The 18,799-nt window shown below is 45.2% G+C and overlaps 1 protein-coding gene across 5 annotated transcripts; it reads left to right on the forward strand.

Annotated features, from left to right (window-relative positions):
* Positions 1–55: 55 nt before the first annotated feature.
* Positions 56–18,393, forward strand: LOC129868861 (GRB10-interacting GYF protein 1-like). 5 transcript variants are annotated; one of them, XM_055943175.1, is made up of 24 exons: positions 1,743–4,321; positions 4,544–4,608; positions 5,782–5,829; positions 5,952–6,081; positions 6,473–6,568; positions 6,768–6,885; positions 8,440–8,554; positions 8,716–8,921; positions 9,017–9,201; positions 9,309–9,411; positions 9,509–9,664; positions 9,824–9,969; positions 10,104–10,344; positions 10,515–10,714; positions 10,997–11,094; positions 11,202–11,302; positions 11,802–11,875; positions 11,960–12,301; positions 12,622–12,797; positions 12,942–13,099; positions 13,260–13,429; positions 15,815–15,901; positions 16,046–16,154; positions 16,366–18,393. In XM_055943175.1, exons 2-24 carry the CDS (start codon positions 4,574–4,576, stop codon positions 16,431–16,433), a joined length of 3,162 nt encoding a protein of 1,053 aa, XP_055799150.1. In that variant the 5' UTR covers positions 1,743–4,321; positions 4,544–4,573; the 3' UTR covers positions 16,434–18,393. The 5 variants fall into 5 exon arrangements, with proteins under 5 accessions (XP_055799153.1, XP_055799154.1, XP_055799150.1 ...); XM_055943176.1 differs by having other exon boundaries at positions 1,744–4,321; positions 15,854–15,901; XM_055943177.1 differs by having other exon boundaries at positions 1,744–4,321; positions 6,768–6,879; positions 15,854–15,901.
* Positions 18,394–18,799: the final 406 nt, after the last annotated feature.

Consider the following 18,799-nt stretch of genomic DNA (forward strand, 5'->3'; position numbering starts at 1 on the left):
CAATAACTAGTTTGTCCATCGCGCAAATTCTTGGCAGAAGAAAAAACACAGCTGTCAAATGAAGCAAGGAGGGCGGCCATTTTTCTAAAACACAAACAAGAAGAGAAAGCGAGTTGTGAGAATATTCGCAGCGAATGTTGGTCAGAGGAAAGTATAGCTAATTAATCAAACGTTCAACAAATAGTTGAAAGGAAGTAACATTAAGATATACAGATCGTTGCGAAATACATGTATATGTTAACTGGATTTAACTAGTTACATTTCAATTTCGGAAAATTTGCAGCTACCAGCTAGCTAGGTTGTAGCTGGCTAGCTGGCTACTTGGCTGGCTAGCTAGTGCGACCAGCTTTCAACGAAAGGTGAGTGTCGAATTTGGAACAATTATGTACGCAAACGTTTTCTTCTGCAATGGAATATATTGCAATGTTTACTACTTGGAATAATCTAACGTTCTCCTTTTTTTCATGTTGGATTGTGTCAAGATAGTTAACATTGTCCGCACACTGTGCAGCAATGTTAGGTAGTTAGGCATTCGTTAGTAAACAAGCTAACGTTAGCTAGGAAAGGGTACAGGCCAAAGCCGCGGGCTAAAGTTGAGATGTAGCCTGCGTGAGACGAGTGGGCGGAGTGGGTGAAGGGCTGCTCACTGCTTTCCATTGTTAATCCTCTTGTTAACTACTTACCTATATTGTTCAAATAGGTTAGCTAGCTAGTTACACATACGGTGGTACATTTTAGCAAGCTGGTTCAATTAGCTAAATGCTCTGACGCCACTTCAAATGAAACTCAAATGTTCACTGACATGCGCCTACTATCTGAATTGATTTGTTCGAATGTGTAAATAGCTAACTGACAAGTTAGCTAAGAGTAAGATGGTGTGCCATCTAACGTTAGCCAAGTTAGCTAATTGTACCTGACTGAATCACTCCATGGTGAAGGAAGTTTCTGATGAACTCCACAACAACGGAGTGGAGCAGAATTCTGCTCCGTGTACAGCGATTCGCACAAGATCAATACTAAAAAATAATCTATGATTAAATGCTTACTTTGTACGTATGTTTCTCCTCTGTGGTTGCGTGCCTTTTCATTAACTTTTAATTAAATACAACCACCGACTTGGCAGTTGATATTCAACTGGCATTTGCAGAGTTGCCATCTTGGACCAACAGTAACCTAACAGTTGTATTTGATTAACGTTTACTGATGTAACTATGGATTTCAGAAAACATAGGTACGCAACTACAGAGGACAAACATAGGTACAAGGTAAGTGTTTCATAAAGTACTGACCTTGGGCGAATCGATGTAGTCTCAGCTGAATTCCACAAAGCCTGGTCTCTGCTCCACTCAGCTTTGGAGTTCATCAGGAACTTCCTTCACTGGAGTTTAGTCGGCTAATTTAATTGAAGTTATTAGATAACACCACTATTGCATTGAGTGCATTTTAGCTTTGCTAACTTATTTGAGCTAAATGGCAACGTTTGTGTACTGTCTCCGAAGAACAAGTTGGTTGTGACATGTTTGTTATTGCAAAGTTAGCCAGCTAGCTAACTTAACTAGCCTATGTGTTAGTGTTTAGTTGCCATAGCTAGCTACTTTAGTTGGCTCTGAATAGTTTACAAACCGAGGTCAGGGTTAATGAAGTTGGCCTTCATCGCAATAGTGTTTGATTGCGGCCCACGATTTGGGGTGTTCCCGCATGTAGGCATCCCTGCATCTGCAGGAACCCCCCCCCCCCCCCCTCGCAGCCCATTGGTGTGTGCCTGTGTTTAAGTGACACTTGATATTCTGGATTTCCCCTGATTGTTAATGTGGTTCAAAAGGAAAATAATAAGTATTATCAGGGTTTTTCATTTAGTAGTAGTTGTAGTATAATGTGCAATGTTTTACCTTAAAATTGATGTGTTATCTGTTAGATAGCAGATGTAACAGATATACCAGCCCTTCTCTTTATCAAAGCTGTGAGGAAATGATGTACTACATAAACAGACCCAAATGCCCTCGCCGTAATGTTAACAGAACTGCGGGAAAGCAGTGGTCAGCAGGCGGGGGCGAAGGACAGTCTACCTGTGTCCTGGCTAGCGAACTACCGGTGTTGCTCCCGCCTGTATAACGTTACCAGAGCACGTGCTTAAAATGGGCCAGTAAACGTCTATAAAGGGGTTTAAGAACCCCCACGTGCAGAAACGCCCTGACTTGCTGCCCGCAATCACGATACTCAGTGGAGTTGAGTGGTGAGACGACTACATCGACTCGACTACATCGACTCGACTACATCGACTCGACCACATCGACTCGACCACATCGACTCGACCACATCGACTCGACCACATCGACTCGACCACATCGCCTCGACCACATCGCCTCGACCACATCGCCTCGACCACATCGCCTCGACCACATCGCCTCGACCACATCGCCTCGACCACATCGCCTCGACCACATCGCCTCGACCACATCGCCTCGACCACATCGCCTCGACCACATCGCCTCGACCACATCGCCTCGACCACATCGCCTCGACCACATCGCCTCGACCACATCGCCTCGACCACATCGCCTCGACCACATCGCCTCGACCACATCGCCTCGACCACATCGCCTCGACCACATCGCCTCGACCACATCGCCTCGACCACATCGCCTCGACCACATCGCCTCGACCACATCGACTCGGTATCAGTCCATACTTGCAAAAATATCCATTCTACCTATGTTTGTCCTGTTTTCTTTCGGTTCTGCAGTCTGTCGTTTTTGATAACTTAATTCTATGTGACCTGTGTCAAATTGCACCGTGCAATGACAGGGCTGATCCTTTGGCGTTAACAATGGCTGATCCTTTGGCGTTAACTCTCTTGCCGGAGTTTGTGTAGAATGCATTTATTTATTTTTTACTACAGATTGCATCATCAGAAGAAAAAAAAGTTACAGGACAAATATAGGTACACATGAAAGAATGGACATTTTTACAAGTATCAACTGATAGACTTGATAGTAGTAGGAGGTAGGCTTCACTCTGCCAAAACTCATCGCCTCGCCACTCAACTCCATTGAGCATCGCGTAGTATGGATGCACATTTTAAGTAATTTCCCTATTCAAATAATATCAGGAAATTGCTTAGTTGAAAAACACGATAAAAAAAATAAAATCACCTTTGTTTATACTTTGCTACATAGCAGCGGGGGGGTATAATTTGTGGAACGTTTCAACAGGAGTCTCTTCCAAAAATCTTTGTAAATAACATGGTTGCCAACAAACAACGCATACAAAGTTGTATAGCGGCAGAATAAGATGCCAGGTAGAGAGTGGGCAATTTATTTGAGTTTTTCACTCGCCACATTTATTCCGAAAATGTCTGTCCTCACTTAAGAATAAGCTACGTGATGAGTTGATGCCTATTCGGCAGATAGTTAGCTAGGTGAATTGATCATGCTACTTTGTATGGCATTGTTTGTTGGCGTCCTTGTTATTTACAAAGTTTTTGGAACAGATTCTTGTTGGAACGTTCCACAAATTATACCTACCCAGCAGTGGGAATTGGCAGGGACCTGCCTGTGGTGTGTGCATGGGAGAGAGAAAAAGTAGCCACTGGCTCGAGCTAGTTAGACAACCTATGACATTTTCAAGTTTGTCTATCATCCCATCTGGCAGTGCCGGTCTTTAATGTATCAAATCCATGTAAATAAAAAATACTTTAAAATAGCCAGGTGTTAGCTAGTTGAGGATATTTTTCTGCACTCCCCGTCCTTATCTACATCAACTCCATTCAGATTAAACACCTGTTGGTTACTGGTTGTAGCCTACTCTTTCTCATTTAGGTGACTTAATTCCATAATTTACATTACATTTAACATGGATTAGTGATCTCCCACTTTACATTGCTACACTCTGACTGTGGTGCCAACAACAACAAGCTACATGTGTGAAACCTGTGAAGGCTGTACGGTATGTCTTTTTATGGGGCGCAGGTCACAACTAACGGCGTAGTTGCGAATTCTTGCATTTGTCTCTCCCTGTGCAGCCGCTGTTCTTCAAAATATTGCTTCATAGTCATTATTATGATCAACTCCAATGTTGATGTAATTGCTGGTGCTGTTTGTCCATGAAAATTTAGTTTTTGTTTATTTTTGATAGCTGTCACATTTGAACTCCTCCGTCACTTCACCCAACTCCTTTCCCTGAGCCTGGCAGCTATTTGCTCAGCATATCAAATTTGTGTGGTCTGAACAATCCCACTCTAAACCACTGCACACAGAAGAACCAAGTAGCCTTTAACTCCCTCATCGAATCTGGACGAAACTGGTCCAGTCCTCTGGACAAGGTTAGAGCGCTACTCATTCTGTAAAATTGCCCAGACAGATTGTGATAACGTTGTGTCATAGATGTGGATGTTGGGGATATATGTTATTTGGGACAAGTCTTTGAACTGTGTAGTACAAGATATAGTATTTTATTACTCCTGAAGTGGACAGTTGATTGTATGATTATGATGTGGGCTCCATGTCATGATATGGTCTGACTGACACCCATGTTGTGCCAACAGAAGCCTTGAGCTCCAGTTGAAGAGAGGAGTATGACTGCTGAAACACTTAACTTCGGCCCAGAATGGTGACATATCTCTTCCTTCTCTAAAGTAGTCATTCCTTCTTCCTCCCTGCTTACCTTCCTAGCCCATAAATAACTCTTGTTTTTCATTGACTTGTTTTTCATTGACTTGATCTTATGTCAGTAAATTAAAGCACATCTTCACTATTTTAGGGCCCCCCATACTCCCTGTCTTTTACGTCTCGCCTCCCCCTTAATCCCTGTCTTTCATGTCTTGCCTCCCCCTTACTCCCAGTCCTTCACGTCTCTCCCCCCATACTCCCCGTCCTTCACGTCGTCTCTCCCCCGTTACTCCCCGTCCTTCACGTCGTCTCTCCCCCGTTACTCCCCGTCCTTCATGTCGTCTCTCCCCCGTTACTCCCCGTCCTTCACGTCGTCTCTCCCCCGTTACTCCCCGTCCTTCACGTCGTCTCTCCCCCGTTACTCCCCGTCCTTCACGTCGACTCTCCCCCGTTACTCCCCGTCCTTCACGTCGACTCTCCCCCGTTACTCCCCGTCCTTCACGTCGTCTCTCCCCCGTTACTCCCCGTCCTTCACGTCAACTCTCCCCCCGTTACTCCCCGTTCTTCACGTCTCCCCCGTTTCTTCCCCGTCCTTCACGTTTCTTCCCCGTTACTTCACGTTTCTTCCCCGTTACTTCACGTTTCTTCCCCGTTACTTCACGTTTCTTCCCCGTTACTTCACGTTTCTTCCCCGTTACTTCACGTTTCTCCCCTGTTACTCCCCGTCCTTCACGTTTGTCCTCCCTGTTACTCCTTCTTTCACTTCTCTCCTCCCTCCTTTCTTCCTCATTTACTCCTTCTCAACACCAGCGAACACACTGCATTCTTTCCTTCCACATTGTCTTCTTCCCCATTGTCTTGTTTTCAGAATGAGTGCATGACCTGTCATTTAAAATTTTAGAATATACAGAAAAGAGAAGTCATTTTGTTTTCAACTTGTATATAGCGAACTTAAATAATAGGATGCCTCCAGTTCTCCATGAGAAATGCCTCACTCGGGATGTTTTTGCAACTTGGACTTCTCATCCCTCCAATCATTCAATAGAACACCACAAACATAAATTCTTGCTATGTTGCCAACAACTCGACATATCCAGATTGTACTAAAAGCTAATCCTCACCCGTGGTGTATTGTGTACTGTATTTTCATTTTGCTCCTGCTTGTTGCCCTTAGTTGTCTAGGGGAAGATAATGGGCGATGCATATCCAACCTAAACTTGAGGTGAAGATAAATAAATGGATATGCTCATACACATGGCCCAGTACTATTATGTCAGTAATAATGATTGCATTTGAAGTGTTATTGATGCATGGATTGTACTTATGGTGATTTCTTGTCCCCAGGCTCCGTGCACTATCCAGAGGGGGGTGTGTGACGTCCCCCCCTCCTTCTCCAGCCATGCCAAAGTCCAAGTTGGCTGATTACCGCTATGGCCGCGAAGAGATGCTAGCACTTTATATCAAAGATAACAAGGTGAGCTTATGTACAGTAATGTGTGATTCACTCTTTTTTAATGAAGATTCCAATACAGGTGTTTATATCAAAGATTGCTGGCTGGCTATGACTAATGGACATGAAGTAGTGCTGCGACGATGCCAGTATTCCAATATTTTTTACCATGGCAAAAAGGACAACACGAAGCAGACAACTCTTTGGTCTTTTAAAAACCTGCTCTATGCAAAATATTGTGTGCTTAAACTTGGAAAGTATGCCTCTGGATGACCACGTCTGTTTCCCACAATAGGGCTGTTTTCTTGAAGTTTAGTCCGCTTCGTGTTTTGTTTCCTTGCCACGATACTAACGAGTATCACGATACTGGTATCGTCCCAGCCCTAGTATGAAGTAAAGCAAACTGTGTTGTCAGCCCCCAGAGGACATGCAGGATAAGGAGTTTGCTGCTATCATGCAGGATGAGCCTGTGCAGCCTTTGGCCCTGGAGCCTCTAACTGAGGAGGAGCAGGTGAGACTGCAGGAGATATAGGAGCTGTTAGTGAGTCAGAGGTTCACCGCTTTGATGCACTGAAGCATTCAACTCTCTCATCTCAGCTCTTAGATGCTACTTTTACCTACAATGTGCTGATCAGATCCTGCTTCACTGTAGGTTGACAAAACGTCATTCAGCGTTAACGTCATCGACCCTCCTGCCTTTTGTTCTGCAGAGAAACTTTTCCATGTCTGTGAACAGTGTGGCTGTGCTGAGGCTGATGGGAAAGGGAGGCGGGGCTGCCCCTGTAGGCGTGGCTAGGGGCCGTGGAGGATGCATCAGAGGAGGTAGAGGTCAGTCACCACCTGGAGTGATCAGGACGGTGCAACTCTACATATAGAAATGTATTCACTAACCAGCAGATCAGACCCGCTTACATACAGCTGCACTAGGGTCGGACAGGCTTCTTGTGTAGAATTAAACACTCGCCGGTGCGAGATATGGCTCGGAAAACGCACCTCGATCCAGGGATGAGAAATGCATTGTACTCTGAATTGTCCCATTAAAAGGTGCCCCTAAACTGGGACGGTTGTTACTAACGTGCGCGAATGTGACTAGAATATTGTATGCAACAGACAACTTTCTGGGATTTAGACATGTCTTTTATGTGGGCAGAAAGCTTAAATTCTTGTTAATCCAGCTGCAGTGTCCAATTAACAGTAGCTATTACAGTGAAAAAATACTATGCTATTGTTTGAGGAGAGTGCACAACACAACTTTTTATCAAGGCGACTTGTTTGATGCATTCACCTCTGAAGGTAAATGATGTACTTCAATAATCTTGCTCTGATTTGTCATCCAGAGGGTCCCGGAGATAAATTGTATCATAGTTTTGTTTGATAAAATAAATGTTTATGTTCCAATGTAAGAACTGGGGTCTACAGTTTGACCCCACTGCTGTCTCTGGCTCCACATCCACCCCGCCCGGCCATTTAGTGTATAAGCTAATGATCCATCATGTATGACATTCCTGGGAGTGTGTAAACTTAAATGTTTTATTACCATAGCGTTTTTGTATGTTCTCTATACTTATATACTTGAAAATGTATCAATTGACCAATTCGGCACATTTGGGAAAACTCCTGGCAGACTTGGTACACAATATTGTGTAGTAATGTAATCTGGATCAGTCTGAAACGTTGCACACACTGCTGCTGTCTGCTGGCCAAAATCTAAATTACACCTCTTGCATGTCAATGATTTTTTTTTAAAAACATGTTTTTTGTTTTGTATTATATTTGACCAGATCTGTTATATTCTCCTACATTAATTTCACATTGCCACAAACTTCAGTGTTTCCTTTCAAATGGTATCAAGAACATGCATGTCCTTGCTACAGGCAGTTAGATTTGGGTATGTAATTTTAGGCGGAAATTGAAAAAAAGGGTACATATCTCTTACACCGAGATTGAACGACTGCTTGTTTATTTGGAAAATTGCCCTTTTCGTTCTAATGCTTGGTAGCAGAAGCCACAGCAGTCATTTTGGAAATGGCAGTGTCAGCCAATCATCTCCTTTGTTGTTCAATGCGACATGGCATTCCATAATGGGTGCTGTGGCTACTGCTAACTAGCATGAGTATGAAAAGGGCAGTTTATTTAACTAGCAGTCGTTCATTCTCCTCAGTGTAACAGTTGAGATAATGGGACGACTTGGAGTACAGCGCATTTCTCATTCTTGGATTGAGATACGTTTTCTGCGCCATATCTCACGCCGGCTCTGCGGTTTCTTTATCTACACAGGAACCCCGTCCGACCCTAGTGGAGCTGTAAGCAAGCAGGTCAGATCTGCTGGCTATGTATTCTCCTGCTGAATGTGCCCTATAATGGATTTATGTGTTTGGGTAGGGAGAGGGAGAGGTGAAGGTGCATTCTACCAAAGAGCTCCTGGAGGTCCTGATGAAGGAGAGGTGGGCTTCGGTCGTGGCCGAGAAATGCTCCGCAGCCAAAGCTGGGATGACCGGTAGGCTCACTGTCATGTTGCTTTCATTGTCCTAAACTACACTGCCGTCATCCCCAGATGGTTATCATTCAATCATATTGATGGTTATTGTGTGTGTTTAGTTTTCCATATTCTAGACTGAAGGTCTTAAACTATCCCGTTAACTGATCTTTCCTTCTCAGAGCTGAGAGGCCAAGGTTTGAGAAGCCAATCAGGTGTGCTGAAGTAGTGCGTCCAGGGTTCGAAGAGGCGGGGACTCTGGGCAGGAAGGACTCCTGGCGTGCCGACAGTGACAACTGGCGTACCCTCCGAGAGGAGGAGGAAGAGGCAGCAGCAGCAGCAGGAGGAGAGCAGCCAGCCTGGAGAGTTGCAGGATCTCGTCGTGATGGTACATACACGCATATAACCACTCATACACCCTCTACCCAGAATGCATTTGTGCATGTTTCCCCATGTCTGATGGACACTCCCTCAACAACACAGATGGAGGTCCTCGTTCTGCAGGCTGGCGTGATCGTGGCGGCCGGAGGAAGTTTGAGTTTGACTTCCGTGACGGCGAGGGCCCCCGCAGGGAATCCGACAGGGACGGCCTTCCGGAGTGGTGCACCGAAGAGGAGGATGGAGAGATGGGAACCTTTGACTCCTCTGGGGCCTTCATGTGCATCAAGGTGCGTGTGTCTGTTGGCCTGCTGTCATATCCGTCTGTGTTTGTCAGTGTGTGTGTATTTGCATGTTATTTGTATGTCTATTCTGAGCCTTGTGCTTGTCCAAGCAGAAAGACTGTAAGGACACCATCACTGAAGAGGATCTGGAGTTTGAAGCTCTGGAGGAAGAGGAGGAGAATGATCAGGGAGGCAAGGACAACTACGCTGACAGAGGTTAGACTGGATGCTTTCCCTGGCTTTAGTAAAACGATTAACAGAAGACTTTATATGCATTTATAGAAGACCCTCTCCCTCTACTCCTTTCATCTAGATGAATGTGAAGCAGCAGGTGAGGGAGAAGATAAGTACAAGACTCCTTCTCCTCCTGCCATCTCTGGCTCTCCACCTTCAGACCCTCTTCCTGTCCCCTGCGCCACACAGGCACCCATCTCCCATCCCGCCAAAACGAACTATGTGCCCGCTGAAGGTAAATATTGAATTACTGATGTTGTGAAGCATCTTCACTGTGTTTTGTGTGCATCAGTTGGTATCTGCTCCAGAAGATGTTTCACCTGTATGATCAGTAGTGGCCCTATTACAGTAGTACATGTTTCATCCTCTCTACCCCTGTTCTCTGGTCTCACAGGCTGCCCACTTCCAGAGAGGGGTGTGCAGCTCAGCCCAGACCCCCCCGCCACCACCTCCAGCCTGATGCCTCCTCCCTCTGGATCTCTCCTCCCTTCAACAGGGGGAGAAGCGGAGGAGGATGAAGGCATGAAGCACCTGCAACAGGTACGAGGCGGGTTGCATTACCCTGTAAATTTGATTGGACGGTCAATACCAGATCTATTGTCAGGCTTACGATTACGCTTGTATACTGGGGGAATGTGTGACGTAAATGTTCATATTCATTTTCTCCCTTGTAGGAGGCTGAAAAGATGGTGGCCTCACTGCAGGACACCTCCCTTGAGGAGGAGTGTTTCACTCAAGCACTACAGGAGAGCCACACCATCACCTCTCACTCTCACACACACCCAGCCCCACACTCACACACGCACGCCGCTGGACACACACACTCTCACTCGACCCATAGGGACTGTGCCCTGCCCCTCTCCCACGAGGCAGCCATGAAGTGGTTCTACAAGGACCCCCAGGGAGAGATCCAAGGTAGACACATATACATTTGTAGATATATATGTGCTCACACATACGTTCAGTGATTAAAAAAAATAAAAAATAATTCTACATTTATATACATATCACTACATGTTGCTTATAATATCTTACAGATACTTTATCACATAGTCATCTTGTTTTGGCATAACCATGTCTTCCAGGTCCCTTCTCCACGGTGGAGATGTGTGAGTGGTTCCAGGCCGGCTACTTCACCATGACCCTGCTGGTAAAGAGGGGTTGTGATGAGGGCTTCCAACCCCTGGGTGATGTCATCAAAATGTGGGGCCGCGTGCCCTTCTCCCCCGGCCCCTCCCCCCCGCCCCTCCTGGTGAGACAGCCCCCACCATCTCGGGGGTCCTCTGTGAGTCAACGAGCACACGTCTGTCTGGGTGTTTCTTGTTTCTGTTCACTGGTTGGTTGGTTAAGTACCGCAAATGCAGATACTTGACTGTGGTAAACTTATTTTCTATGAGTAATTTATAGCAGGGTACCTCATTGGCCTAGGCAAAATCTATTGAAGCGCTCCTGTAGCTCTAACATGTCTATCAGAGCAGAAAATCACTAGCATAGTGGTGTGCTTGGGTGTTGTCTGGAGCTGTGGTACGGTCAGTATGGTAACCCTGTAGGTCATGTTATTCTCTAGGGCAATATGGACCAGGAGCTGCTGAAGAAACATTTGGAGCAGGCAGCCACTGCAGCTCTATACCAGCAACTACAGATGAGGTTCCAGCACATGAACAGGTAGACACACACACACACACACACACACACACACACACACACACACACACACACACACACACACACACACACAATGTATGTGAGTGTACTAATGTGTGTATTTGCAGGAGTGGAGATTCTAGCATGATGCCCTCGATGAACAGGTCCATGTCAATACCTGATAATGGGTCCATGTGGGACATGCATACCTCGGCCTCCCAGCAGTCAGGTACTGAAGAGGAACACGATGCATCCTCCCTGCTTCACATACACCTTTATATAAGCACACTTTATGCAGATGCGGTCAAATATATATTGGCACCCAGCGTGATTTGCTTTTTCCTCTAGAATACGTTTGAATTAAACGTTTTTTGTGTTCAAGAATATTTGATTTACAAATGCACAGGACAACAACAAAAGTCTAAACTCGTGACGATTTTTAACTTAATTAAAGTGGCCTCGGTAAAATGTTAAATTATCATTCATTTTGTTGGAGGCAAGTGATTCTCAGCCATTGTAGTTTATCCTACTTGTAGTAATTTGCAGGTGCCTACATGGTAAAAAATAGCCTTTCAACCAGTTTTGAAGAGACTATTCTGTTCCAAACGCACTCAATATGTCATATCGGCCCACACTGATGCACCTCAGCTATACATATATTTATTCACACAGATGTCCTTGTACATATTGTCATTGTATGGCAGTAATGTGTTTGTGGCCCTTTCTAGGTGGTGAGGCCAACCTATGGGACTTAACCATGAGTCATTCCACTCAGGGGCCATCTCTGGAGCAGCTACAGAAGGTACTGTCTTTTTGTTTTCTCTCGGTCTCCCTGTCTCTCTCTGTCTGACTCTCTCTCTGTGTGTGTTCATCTGCTCTACCGCAGCTCCAGGACCGGCGTGAGGCTGAACTCAGGGCCAAGCGAGAGGAGGAGGAGCGGAAGCGGCAGGTCGAGAAGAGGAGGCAGCAGGAGGAACAGAAGAGGCGTGATGAGGAGGAACTGTACAGGCGTAAGCAGCAGTGTCGGCAGCAGCAGGAGCTGATCATGAAGCTGCTGCAGCAGGCCCAGCCCGGGGCCCCAGGGTGTGTCTCTGGGTCAGGGTGGAGTGGCTCCCAGGCCTCAGCCCTCTCCAAACAAGGCAAGAGCCTCGGCCTGCTGGAGCTGGAGACCGAGAGGCTGCTCAAACAGCAGGCCCAGCACCAGAGGGCCCAACATCAGAGAGAAAGGGTGAGGAGAGACACACAACACCAAAACCTTTACACGGGCTGTCCTGTCAAGTGTATTCCAATTCAAAGCAGGGATTAATTGACACAAGTAGTAGTTTCCTGAGAATAAATGTGTAATCTGAGGATATTTGTTACAATGCCCATATGAATAAATTAAAAAGAATTCCCGTGTCAAATCGCCCGTTGGCAAACCCATCCCTTATGGGATTAATTGACACACAAACGTAACAATAATTCACTGATCATTCAGTCATAATTCTTGTGGTGTTTTCTGCAGTGCGAACACTAGTGACCGATGTTCGTCTGTTCTCTCTCCCCCAGCATGGAGGCTTGTCTATGGGCCAGTGGGGTGAGGGGTCTGTGGGCATGTGGTCTGGTGGGGGCATGGAGCCCAAAGGCAGCTCTGGAGGGATGGGTGTCTGGGAGGAGGCTGTGAAGAACCAAAACAGCCTCCGCAATATGGGCATGAAGAACAGCCGCAGCAGCCCATCTCTCAGGTACTCCGCTCTGTGTGCGCGCTCACGCTGTGTGCATGTAAACCTCTGTTTAAAGCCGCACGTTAACATTTTGTATGCATGTAAACTGTTCGAAGGCCTACGTTTCTGTATGTCTGTAATGGTCGTTTCCTTGTCCCCCTGCAGTGAGCAGTACATGCTGAGGAAGAAGCGTACAGAGGAGGAGGACAAGCTGCTGAAACTGCTGCAGGGCATGAAGCCCCAGGATGGCTTCACCACCTGGTGTGAACAGATGCTACACGCACTTAACACCTCCGCTAACAACTCCTCCTCCTCACTGGACGGTAACGAACGCACTCCTTTCCTACATCACTGGATCTGTCAAATGTCACCACTGACCTTCACACCTACACAAACATCTCCTTAGTTGCCTGACTCCAGCACTTGGCCATTCTCTTTCCCCCTGGGGTTAAGTGTAAATGTCTATTGTCGTCCTCTGAGCAGTGGCAACCATCGTGGCCTACCTGAAGGAGGTGGAGTCTCCCTACGAGGTCCATGACTTTATCCGCTCCTACCTGGGCGACACCGCGGAAGCCAAAGAGTTCGCCAAACAGTTCCTGGAGCGCCGAGCCAAACAGAAAGCCAACCACCAGAGACAACAGCAGCAACAACAGGTGTGTGTTGTATGTATTCTGAACAAAAATATGAAGGTAACATGTAAAATTTTGGTTTCATGTGCTGAAATAAAAGATCCCAAAAATGTTCCATATACACAAAAGGCTTGTTTCTCTCAAATGTTGTGAACAAATGTCTTTACATCCCTGTTAGTAAGCATTTAGCCTTTGCCAAGATAATCCACCTACCAGACTGGTGTGGCATATCAAGAAGCTGATTAAACAGCATAATCATTACACAGGTGCACCTTGTGCAGGGGACAAAAGGCCACTCTAAAATGTGCAGTTTTTTGTCACAACACAATGCCAGAGATGTCTCAAGTTTTGAGGGAGCGTGCAATTGGCATGCTAACTGCAGGAATGTCCACCAGAGCTGTGGCCAGAGAATTTAATGTTAATTTATCTACCATAAGCCACCTTTGGCAGTATGTCCAACCGGCCTCACAACCACAGACCATGTGTCACCATGCCAGCCCAGGACCTCCACATCCGGATTCATCACCTGCAGGATCATCTGAGACCAGCCACACAGACAGCTGATGAAACTGTGGGTTTGCGCATGCAAAGAATTTCTGCACAAACTGTCAGAAACCTGACTGCAGTTCGGTGTTGTAACTGGCTTCAGAGGACAAATGCTCACCTACGATGACCACTGGCATGCTGGAGGAGTGTGCTCTTCACGATGAATCCCGGTTTCAACTGTACCGGGCAGATGGCGTTGTGTGGGCGAGCGGTTTGCTGATGTCAACATTATAAACGGAGTGCCCCATGGTGGGGTTATGGTATGGGCTGGCATGGGCTGGGATAAGCTATGGACAACGAAAGCGATTGCATTTTATAAATGGAAATTTGAATGCAGAGATACCGTGACGAGATCCTGAGGCCCATTGTCGTGCCATTCATCCGCCGCCATCACCTCATGTTTCAGCATAATAATGCACGGCCCAATGTCGCAAGGATCTGAACACAATTCCTGGAAGCTGAAAATGTCCCAATTCTTCCATTGCCTGCATATACTCACCAGACGTGTCACCCGTTGAGCATGTTTGGGATGCTCTGGATCGACGTGTACATCGATCCAGTTCCTGACAATATCCAGCAACTTTGCAGTCATTGATGAGGAATTGGACAACTGTCCACAGGCCACAATCAACAGCCTGATCAACTATGTGAAGGAGATGTTGTGCTGCATGAGGCAAATGGTGGTCACACCAGACACCTTAAAAAAATATATACACTGCTCAAAAAAATAAAGGGAACACTTAAACAACACAATGTAACTCCAAGTCAATCACACTTCTGTGAAATCAAACTGTCCACTTAGGAAGCAACACTGATTGACAATAAATTTCACATGCTGTTGTGCAAATGGAATAGACAAAAGGTGGAAATTATAGGCAATTAGCAAGACACCCCCAATAAAGGAGTGATTCTGCAGGTGGTGACCACAGACCACTTCTCAGTTCCTATGCTTCCTGGCTGATGTTTTGGTCACTTTTGAATGCTGGCGGTGCTTTCACTCTAGTGGTAGCATGAGACGGAGTCTACAACCCACACAAGTGACTCAGGTAGTGCTCCATGAGGGTGGTATGAGAACCCCCACCTGTGGACGTCGGGCCCTCATACCACCCTCATGGAGTCTGTTTCTGACCGTTTGAGCAGACACATGCACATTTGTGGCCTGCTGGAGGTCATTTTGCAGGGCTCTGGCAGTGCACCTCCTTGCACAAAGGCGGAGGTAGCGGTCCTGCTGCTGGGTTGTTGCCCTCCTACGGCCTCCTCCACGTCTCCTGAAGTACTGGCCTGTCTCCTGGTAGCGCCTCCATGCTCTGGACACTACGCTGACAGACACAGCAAACCTTTTTGCCACAACTCGCATTGATGTGCCATCCTGGATGAACTGCACTACCTGAGCCACTTGTGTGGGTTGTAGACTCCGTCTCATGCTACCACTAGAGTGAAAGCACCGCCAGCATTCAAAAGTGACCAAAACATCAGCCAGGAAGCATAGGAACTGAGAAGTGGTCTGTGGTCACCACCTGCAGAACCATTCCTTTATTGGGGGTGTCTTGCTAATTGGATATAATTTCCACCTTTTGTCTATTCCATTTGCACAACAGCATGTGAAATTTATTGTCAATCAGTGTTGCTTCCTAAGTGGGCAGTTTGATTTCACAGAAGTGTGATTGACTTGGAGTTACATTGTGTTGTTTAAGTGTTTTTTTGAGCAGTGTATATATATGCATCTGACCAACAGATATTGATTATTATTCCCAATCATGTGAAATCCATAGATTACGGCCTAATTAATTTCAATTGACTGATTTCCTTAAATTAACTGTAAATTGTTGCATTTATATTTTCTGTGTGGTTGTGTATCCGTAGAAGACCTTATCAGTAACCACCATCCCTCTCCCTCACCAGCTATCAAAAGAAGTTTCAGGGCTGTCCATGAACAACTTTCCTATCCAGGTAGGCTCCGTCCTCAGGTCATGACCATTTGGTCATCAACATGCGTTTGTTTTCTTGATGTAATCACATCTATACTCTTCTCATGCTATACACCACTTATTTGGTTGAGCAAAACCCCTATTATGATGTCCTCTCCCTATGTAGTCCATGTTCCAGGCAGCCCAGATGGGAAAGGGAGGAATGTATGACAGCCAGGCTGCAAAGATGAAGAAGAAACAGACCATGATGCTTCACTCTGACCCTAGCATCTTAGGTATTCAGACACTCGGTCAATAATAATACACCCAGTACATTTATTAAATGTCTCTCAGCACAGTAAAAACAAAACTGTACATGTAGTTCAAGTATTGTGTATTTGTGTGCGTATACCGGTAACCTGGGAGAGGGTAACTTTCCAACTGAAAGGTAGTAGATTCCATATTAGTTGTGGATATAGAGATGAACTGTGGTGTTTCGTCCTGCAGGATATTCGTTCCTGGGCGCTGGGGAGAGAATGAACCTGGGCGAGATGGAAACAGTGGAGGATTATTGATCCACAGCATCTACCTGAATCCACCTGAGGCCTTACACCTGGATTAAAACACACACTGACACACACACTGACACACTCACCTACACCCACACAGACAATGACGAATGTGCACTGCTGAGCTACTTTGCCCCCTCATAGATGAGGACCTGGTAAAGTAGTGTTTTCTCTCATCTCTGTGTGAGGAGGGGGGGGGGGGGGGTGTGCAGAGGAGTACCCTCCTGCACTTCTTACAGTTAAGCACCTTAAACTAAACTAATGCACTTTATCACGAGGTTTCAATATTTGAAATGAAGTTTTGCCAGTTTGTTTTCTTGTTTTTAGGATGCAAAATGTGCATATTGTGTCTACAATACGATTACACACGTGGATGTGTGTGCAAAAATACCTAAGGAACTGGAGGTTACATCTCCAATAATGTGGGGTGATGAGGATTTCTTTTGGAAAGTATGTTCTTTGTTTTCTTTATATAAAAAAAAAGTTTTTATATAAAATGTAAAGCTATAAGAAATTGCATTTTATTAAGAAAAAAACTTGAAGGTTTGCACTTAGAAAAACAAAAAAAACGAGTTGTAGATAAGTAGTGGAAGAAATTATGTTTCTTTGAATGCTGGTGGGTTTGTGTGGTAGACTTAAAGCCTGCACAATTTTTATTGCTTACAGAGATGCATAAAAAGGCCATGTTTTTACTTTGTTCCATGAAACTTTTTTACTTTGAAGAATGTATGCAATGTGTGCCCATGTCAGATGTATATGAGTGATTGGTAGCCAATGAATGTGTGTTCTTTTGTACATGGAATCTGTGAGTGGAGAGGGCTCTTTTCAACCAATCTTTCACCAGCTCCTCATCCCCTAAATGACTTCATGAAGGTTTTTTGCTTTGGTGTCCAGTTACCTGACTGGCCTTCTGTGTTTTGTCATTGGTGCATTGCTGCCCTCATTCTCCTTCATGGTGAGTCACGATGGTCCATGGGCTCTGATTTGCTGATACAACTGTGAAAACAGATCTTATGATTCAAGGCAGATTTCCGAGGTGTATTTTACTGCAGTTAAGTCACTCTCGTTTAAAGAACCGTGAAAAGTTCTGTTTAATCATTCTCTTCCTTGTGGTTATGAGAGTTGGTAAGACCAGAGTAGTCCCTTGCATTTTCCAAGGGGATCTATTGCCTTTAACGACATGTCAGTGTTGAGGTCTTGCTTTCCTGCTTCCAGGCAGTTTTGCAGACGATTGCCACTGCGTATGTTAACCCTAGTATTGATAGCTAGAGTCCTGTCTTTTTGTTGCTTTTTGAATAGAATGTCAGTTTTTAAACAAAGTGAAAGTATTTGGACTTGATATGGAGCACTTTTGAGGCTGCTACACTATTGTATTTTTATATTGTTTTAGTTGTTTGTTTTTTTGCCTCTATGGTAATTATTTTTACCTAAAAAAAAAAAAAGAATCTGGGGGTGGAAATGAATGTATTCCAAAAACTGAAATGTACAACAGTGCATTGAGATGATGCCAGACTTTAAACAAATCTTTTGGAGCTAATGAGTAGAGTTGTGTTGATGAAGTATTAGAATCCCTGAAGATGAGCTACTGTAAATGAAACCGAGGTGGCCACGGCTGAACACTGCCTTCTCTTACTGCTCTCTGAGAAACTCTTCCTAATAAGATGAAGACATCTGTCCACCGCCATGTTGTCGTCCTCGATACAACACACACACACGAGGAACTAGCATGGAAAATGTAGCAGTCGTATTTTTTTTTGTTTTTTGGGGGAAAAATGTCTCCTTTTTATCTTTGAATGTCTGGGTTGCTACTATTCATTAATGATCTCTTGCTTTTCCTCATTGCCTAAATCTTGTGACAATTGAGTTTTTGAAGATGTGGGGCAGAGGAATGATCGGTACGTCATCAGCAAACTGAAACAATCTTCGCTTTAACCGGTCTGGATTATATTTTTAATGAAAAAAGAAAGGCCAAAAAAAAAAATGTATCAAGCAGAAAAGGAGAATGGATAATATTTTTGGGGGGCATCATTTGATGCCATTGGTTGGAATGAGATGGAGAGAACCTGAGATATGGGCAGTGAGGGGTCAAAAATCAGACTCCTTTCCCTCTCTCTCTCCTTGTACCTCCAACAGAGACTTGTTCATCAGGCCGGCCTCCTGGCGTCCTTGCCCTGGCTGATTCCCCTCCTTCTACAAAATGCTGCGCTACGTGTCTCATGGGGTTTGGCAGGCTGGGACCATGTGACTGGAGGCTGCCTGATGTTAAATGGACTTCTAAAGAGAATTATTGAATGTTCTAGAAAATAAACTACTATAATGGAAAGAACATATTTTTTTAAACACAGGCCTACAATTGGATCCCTTGAAATCCA

Source organism: Salvelinus fontinalis, chromosome 13 (assembly GCF_029448725.1).
Source record: "Salvelinus fontinalis isolate EN_2023a chromosome 13, ASM2944872v1, whole genome shotgun sequence".
In the NCBI taxonomy this organism is placed as follows: domain Eukaryota; kingdom Metazoa; phylum Chordata; class Actinopteri; order Salmoniformes; family Salmonidae; genus Salvelinus; species Salvelinus fontinalis.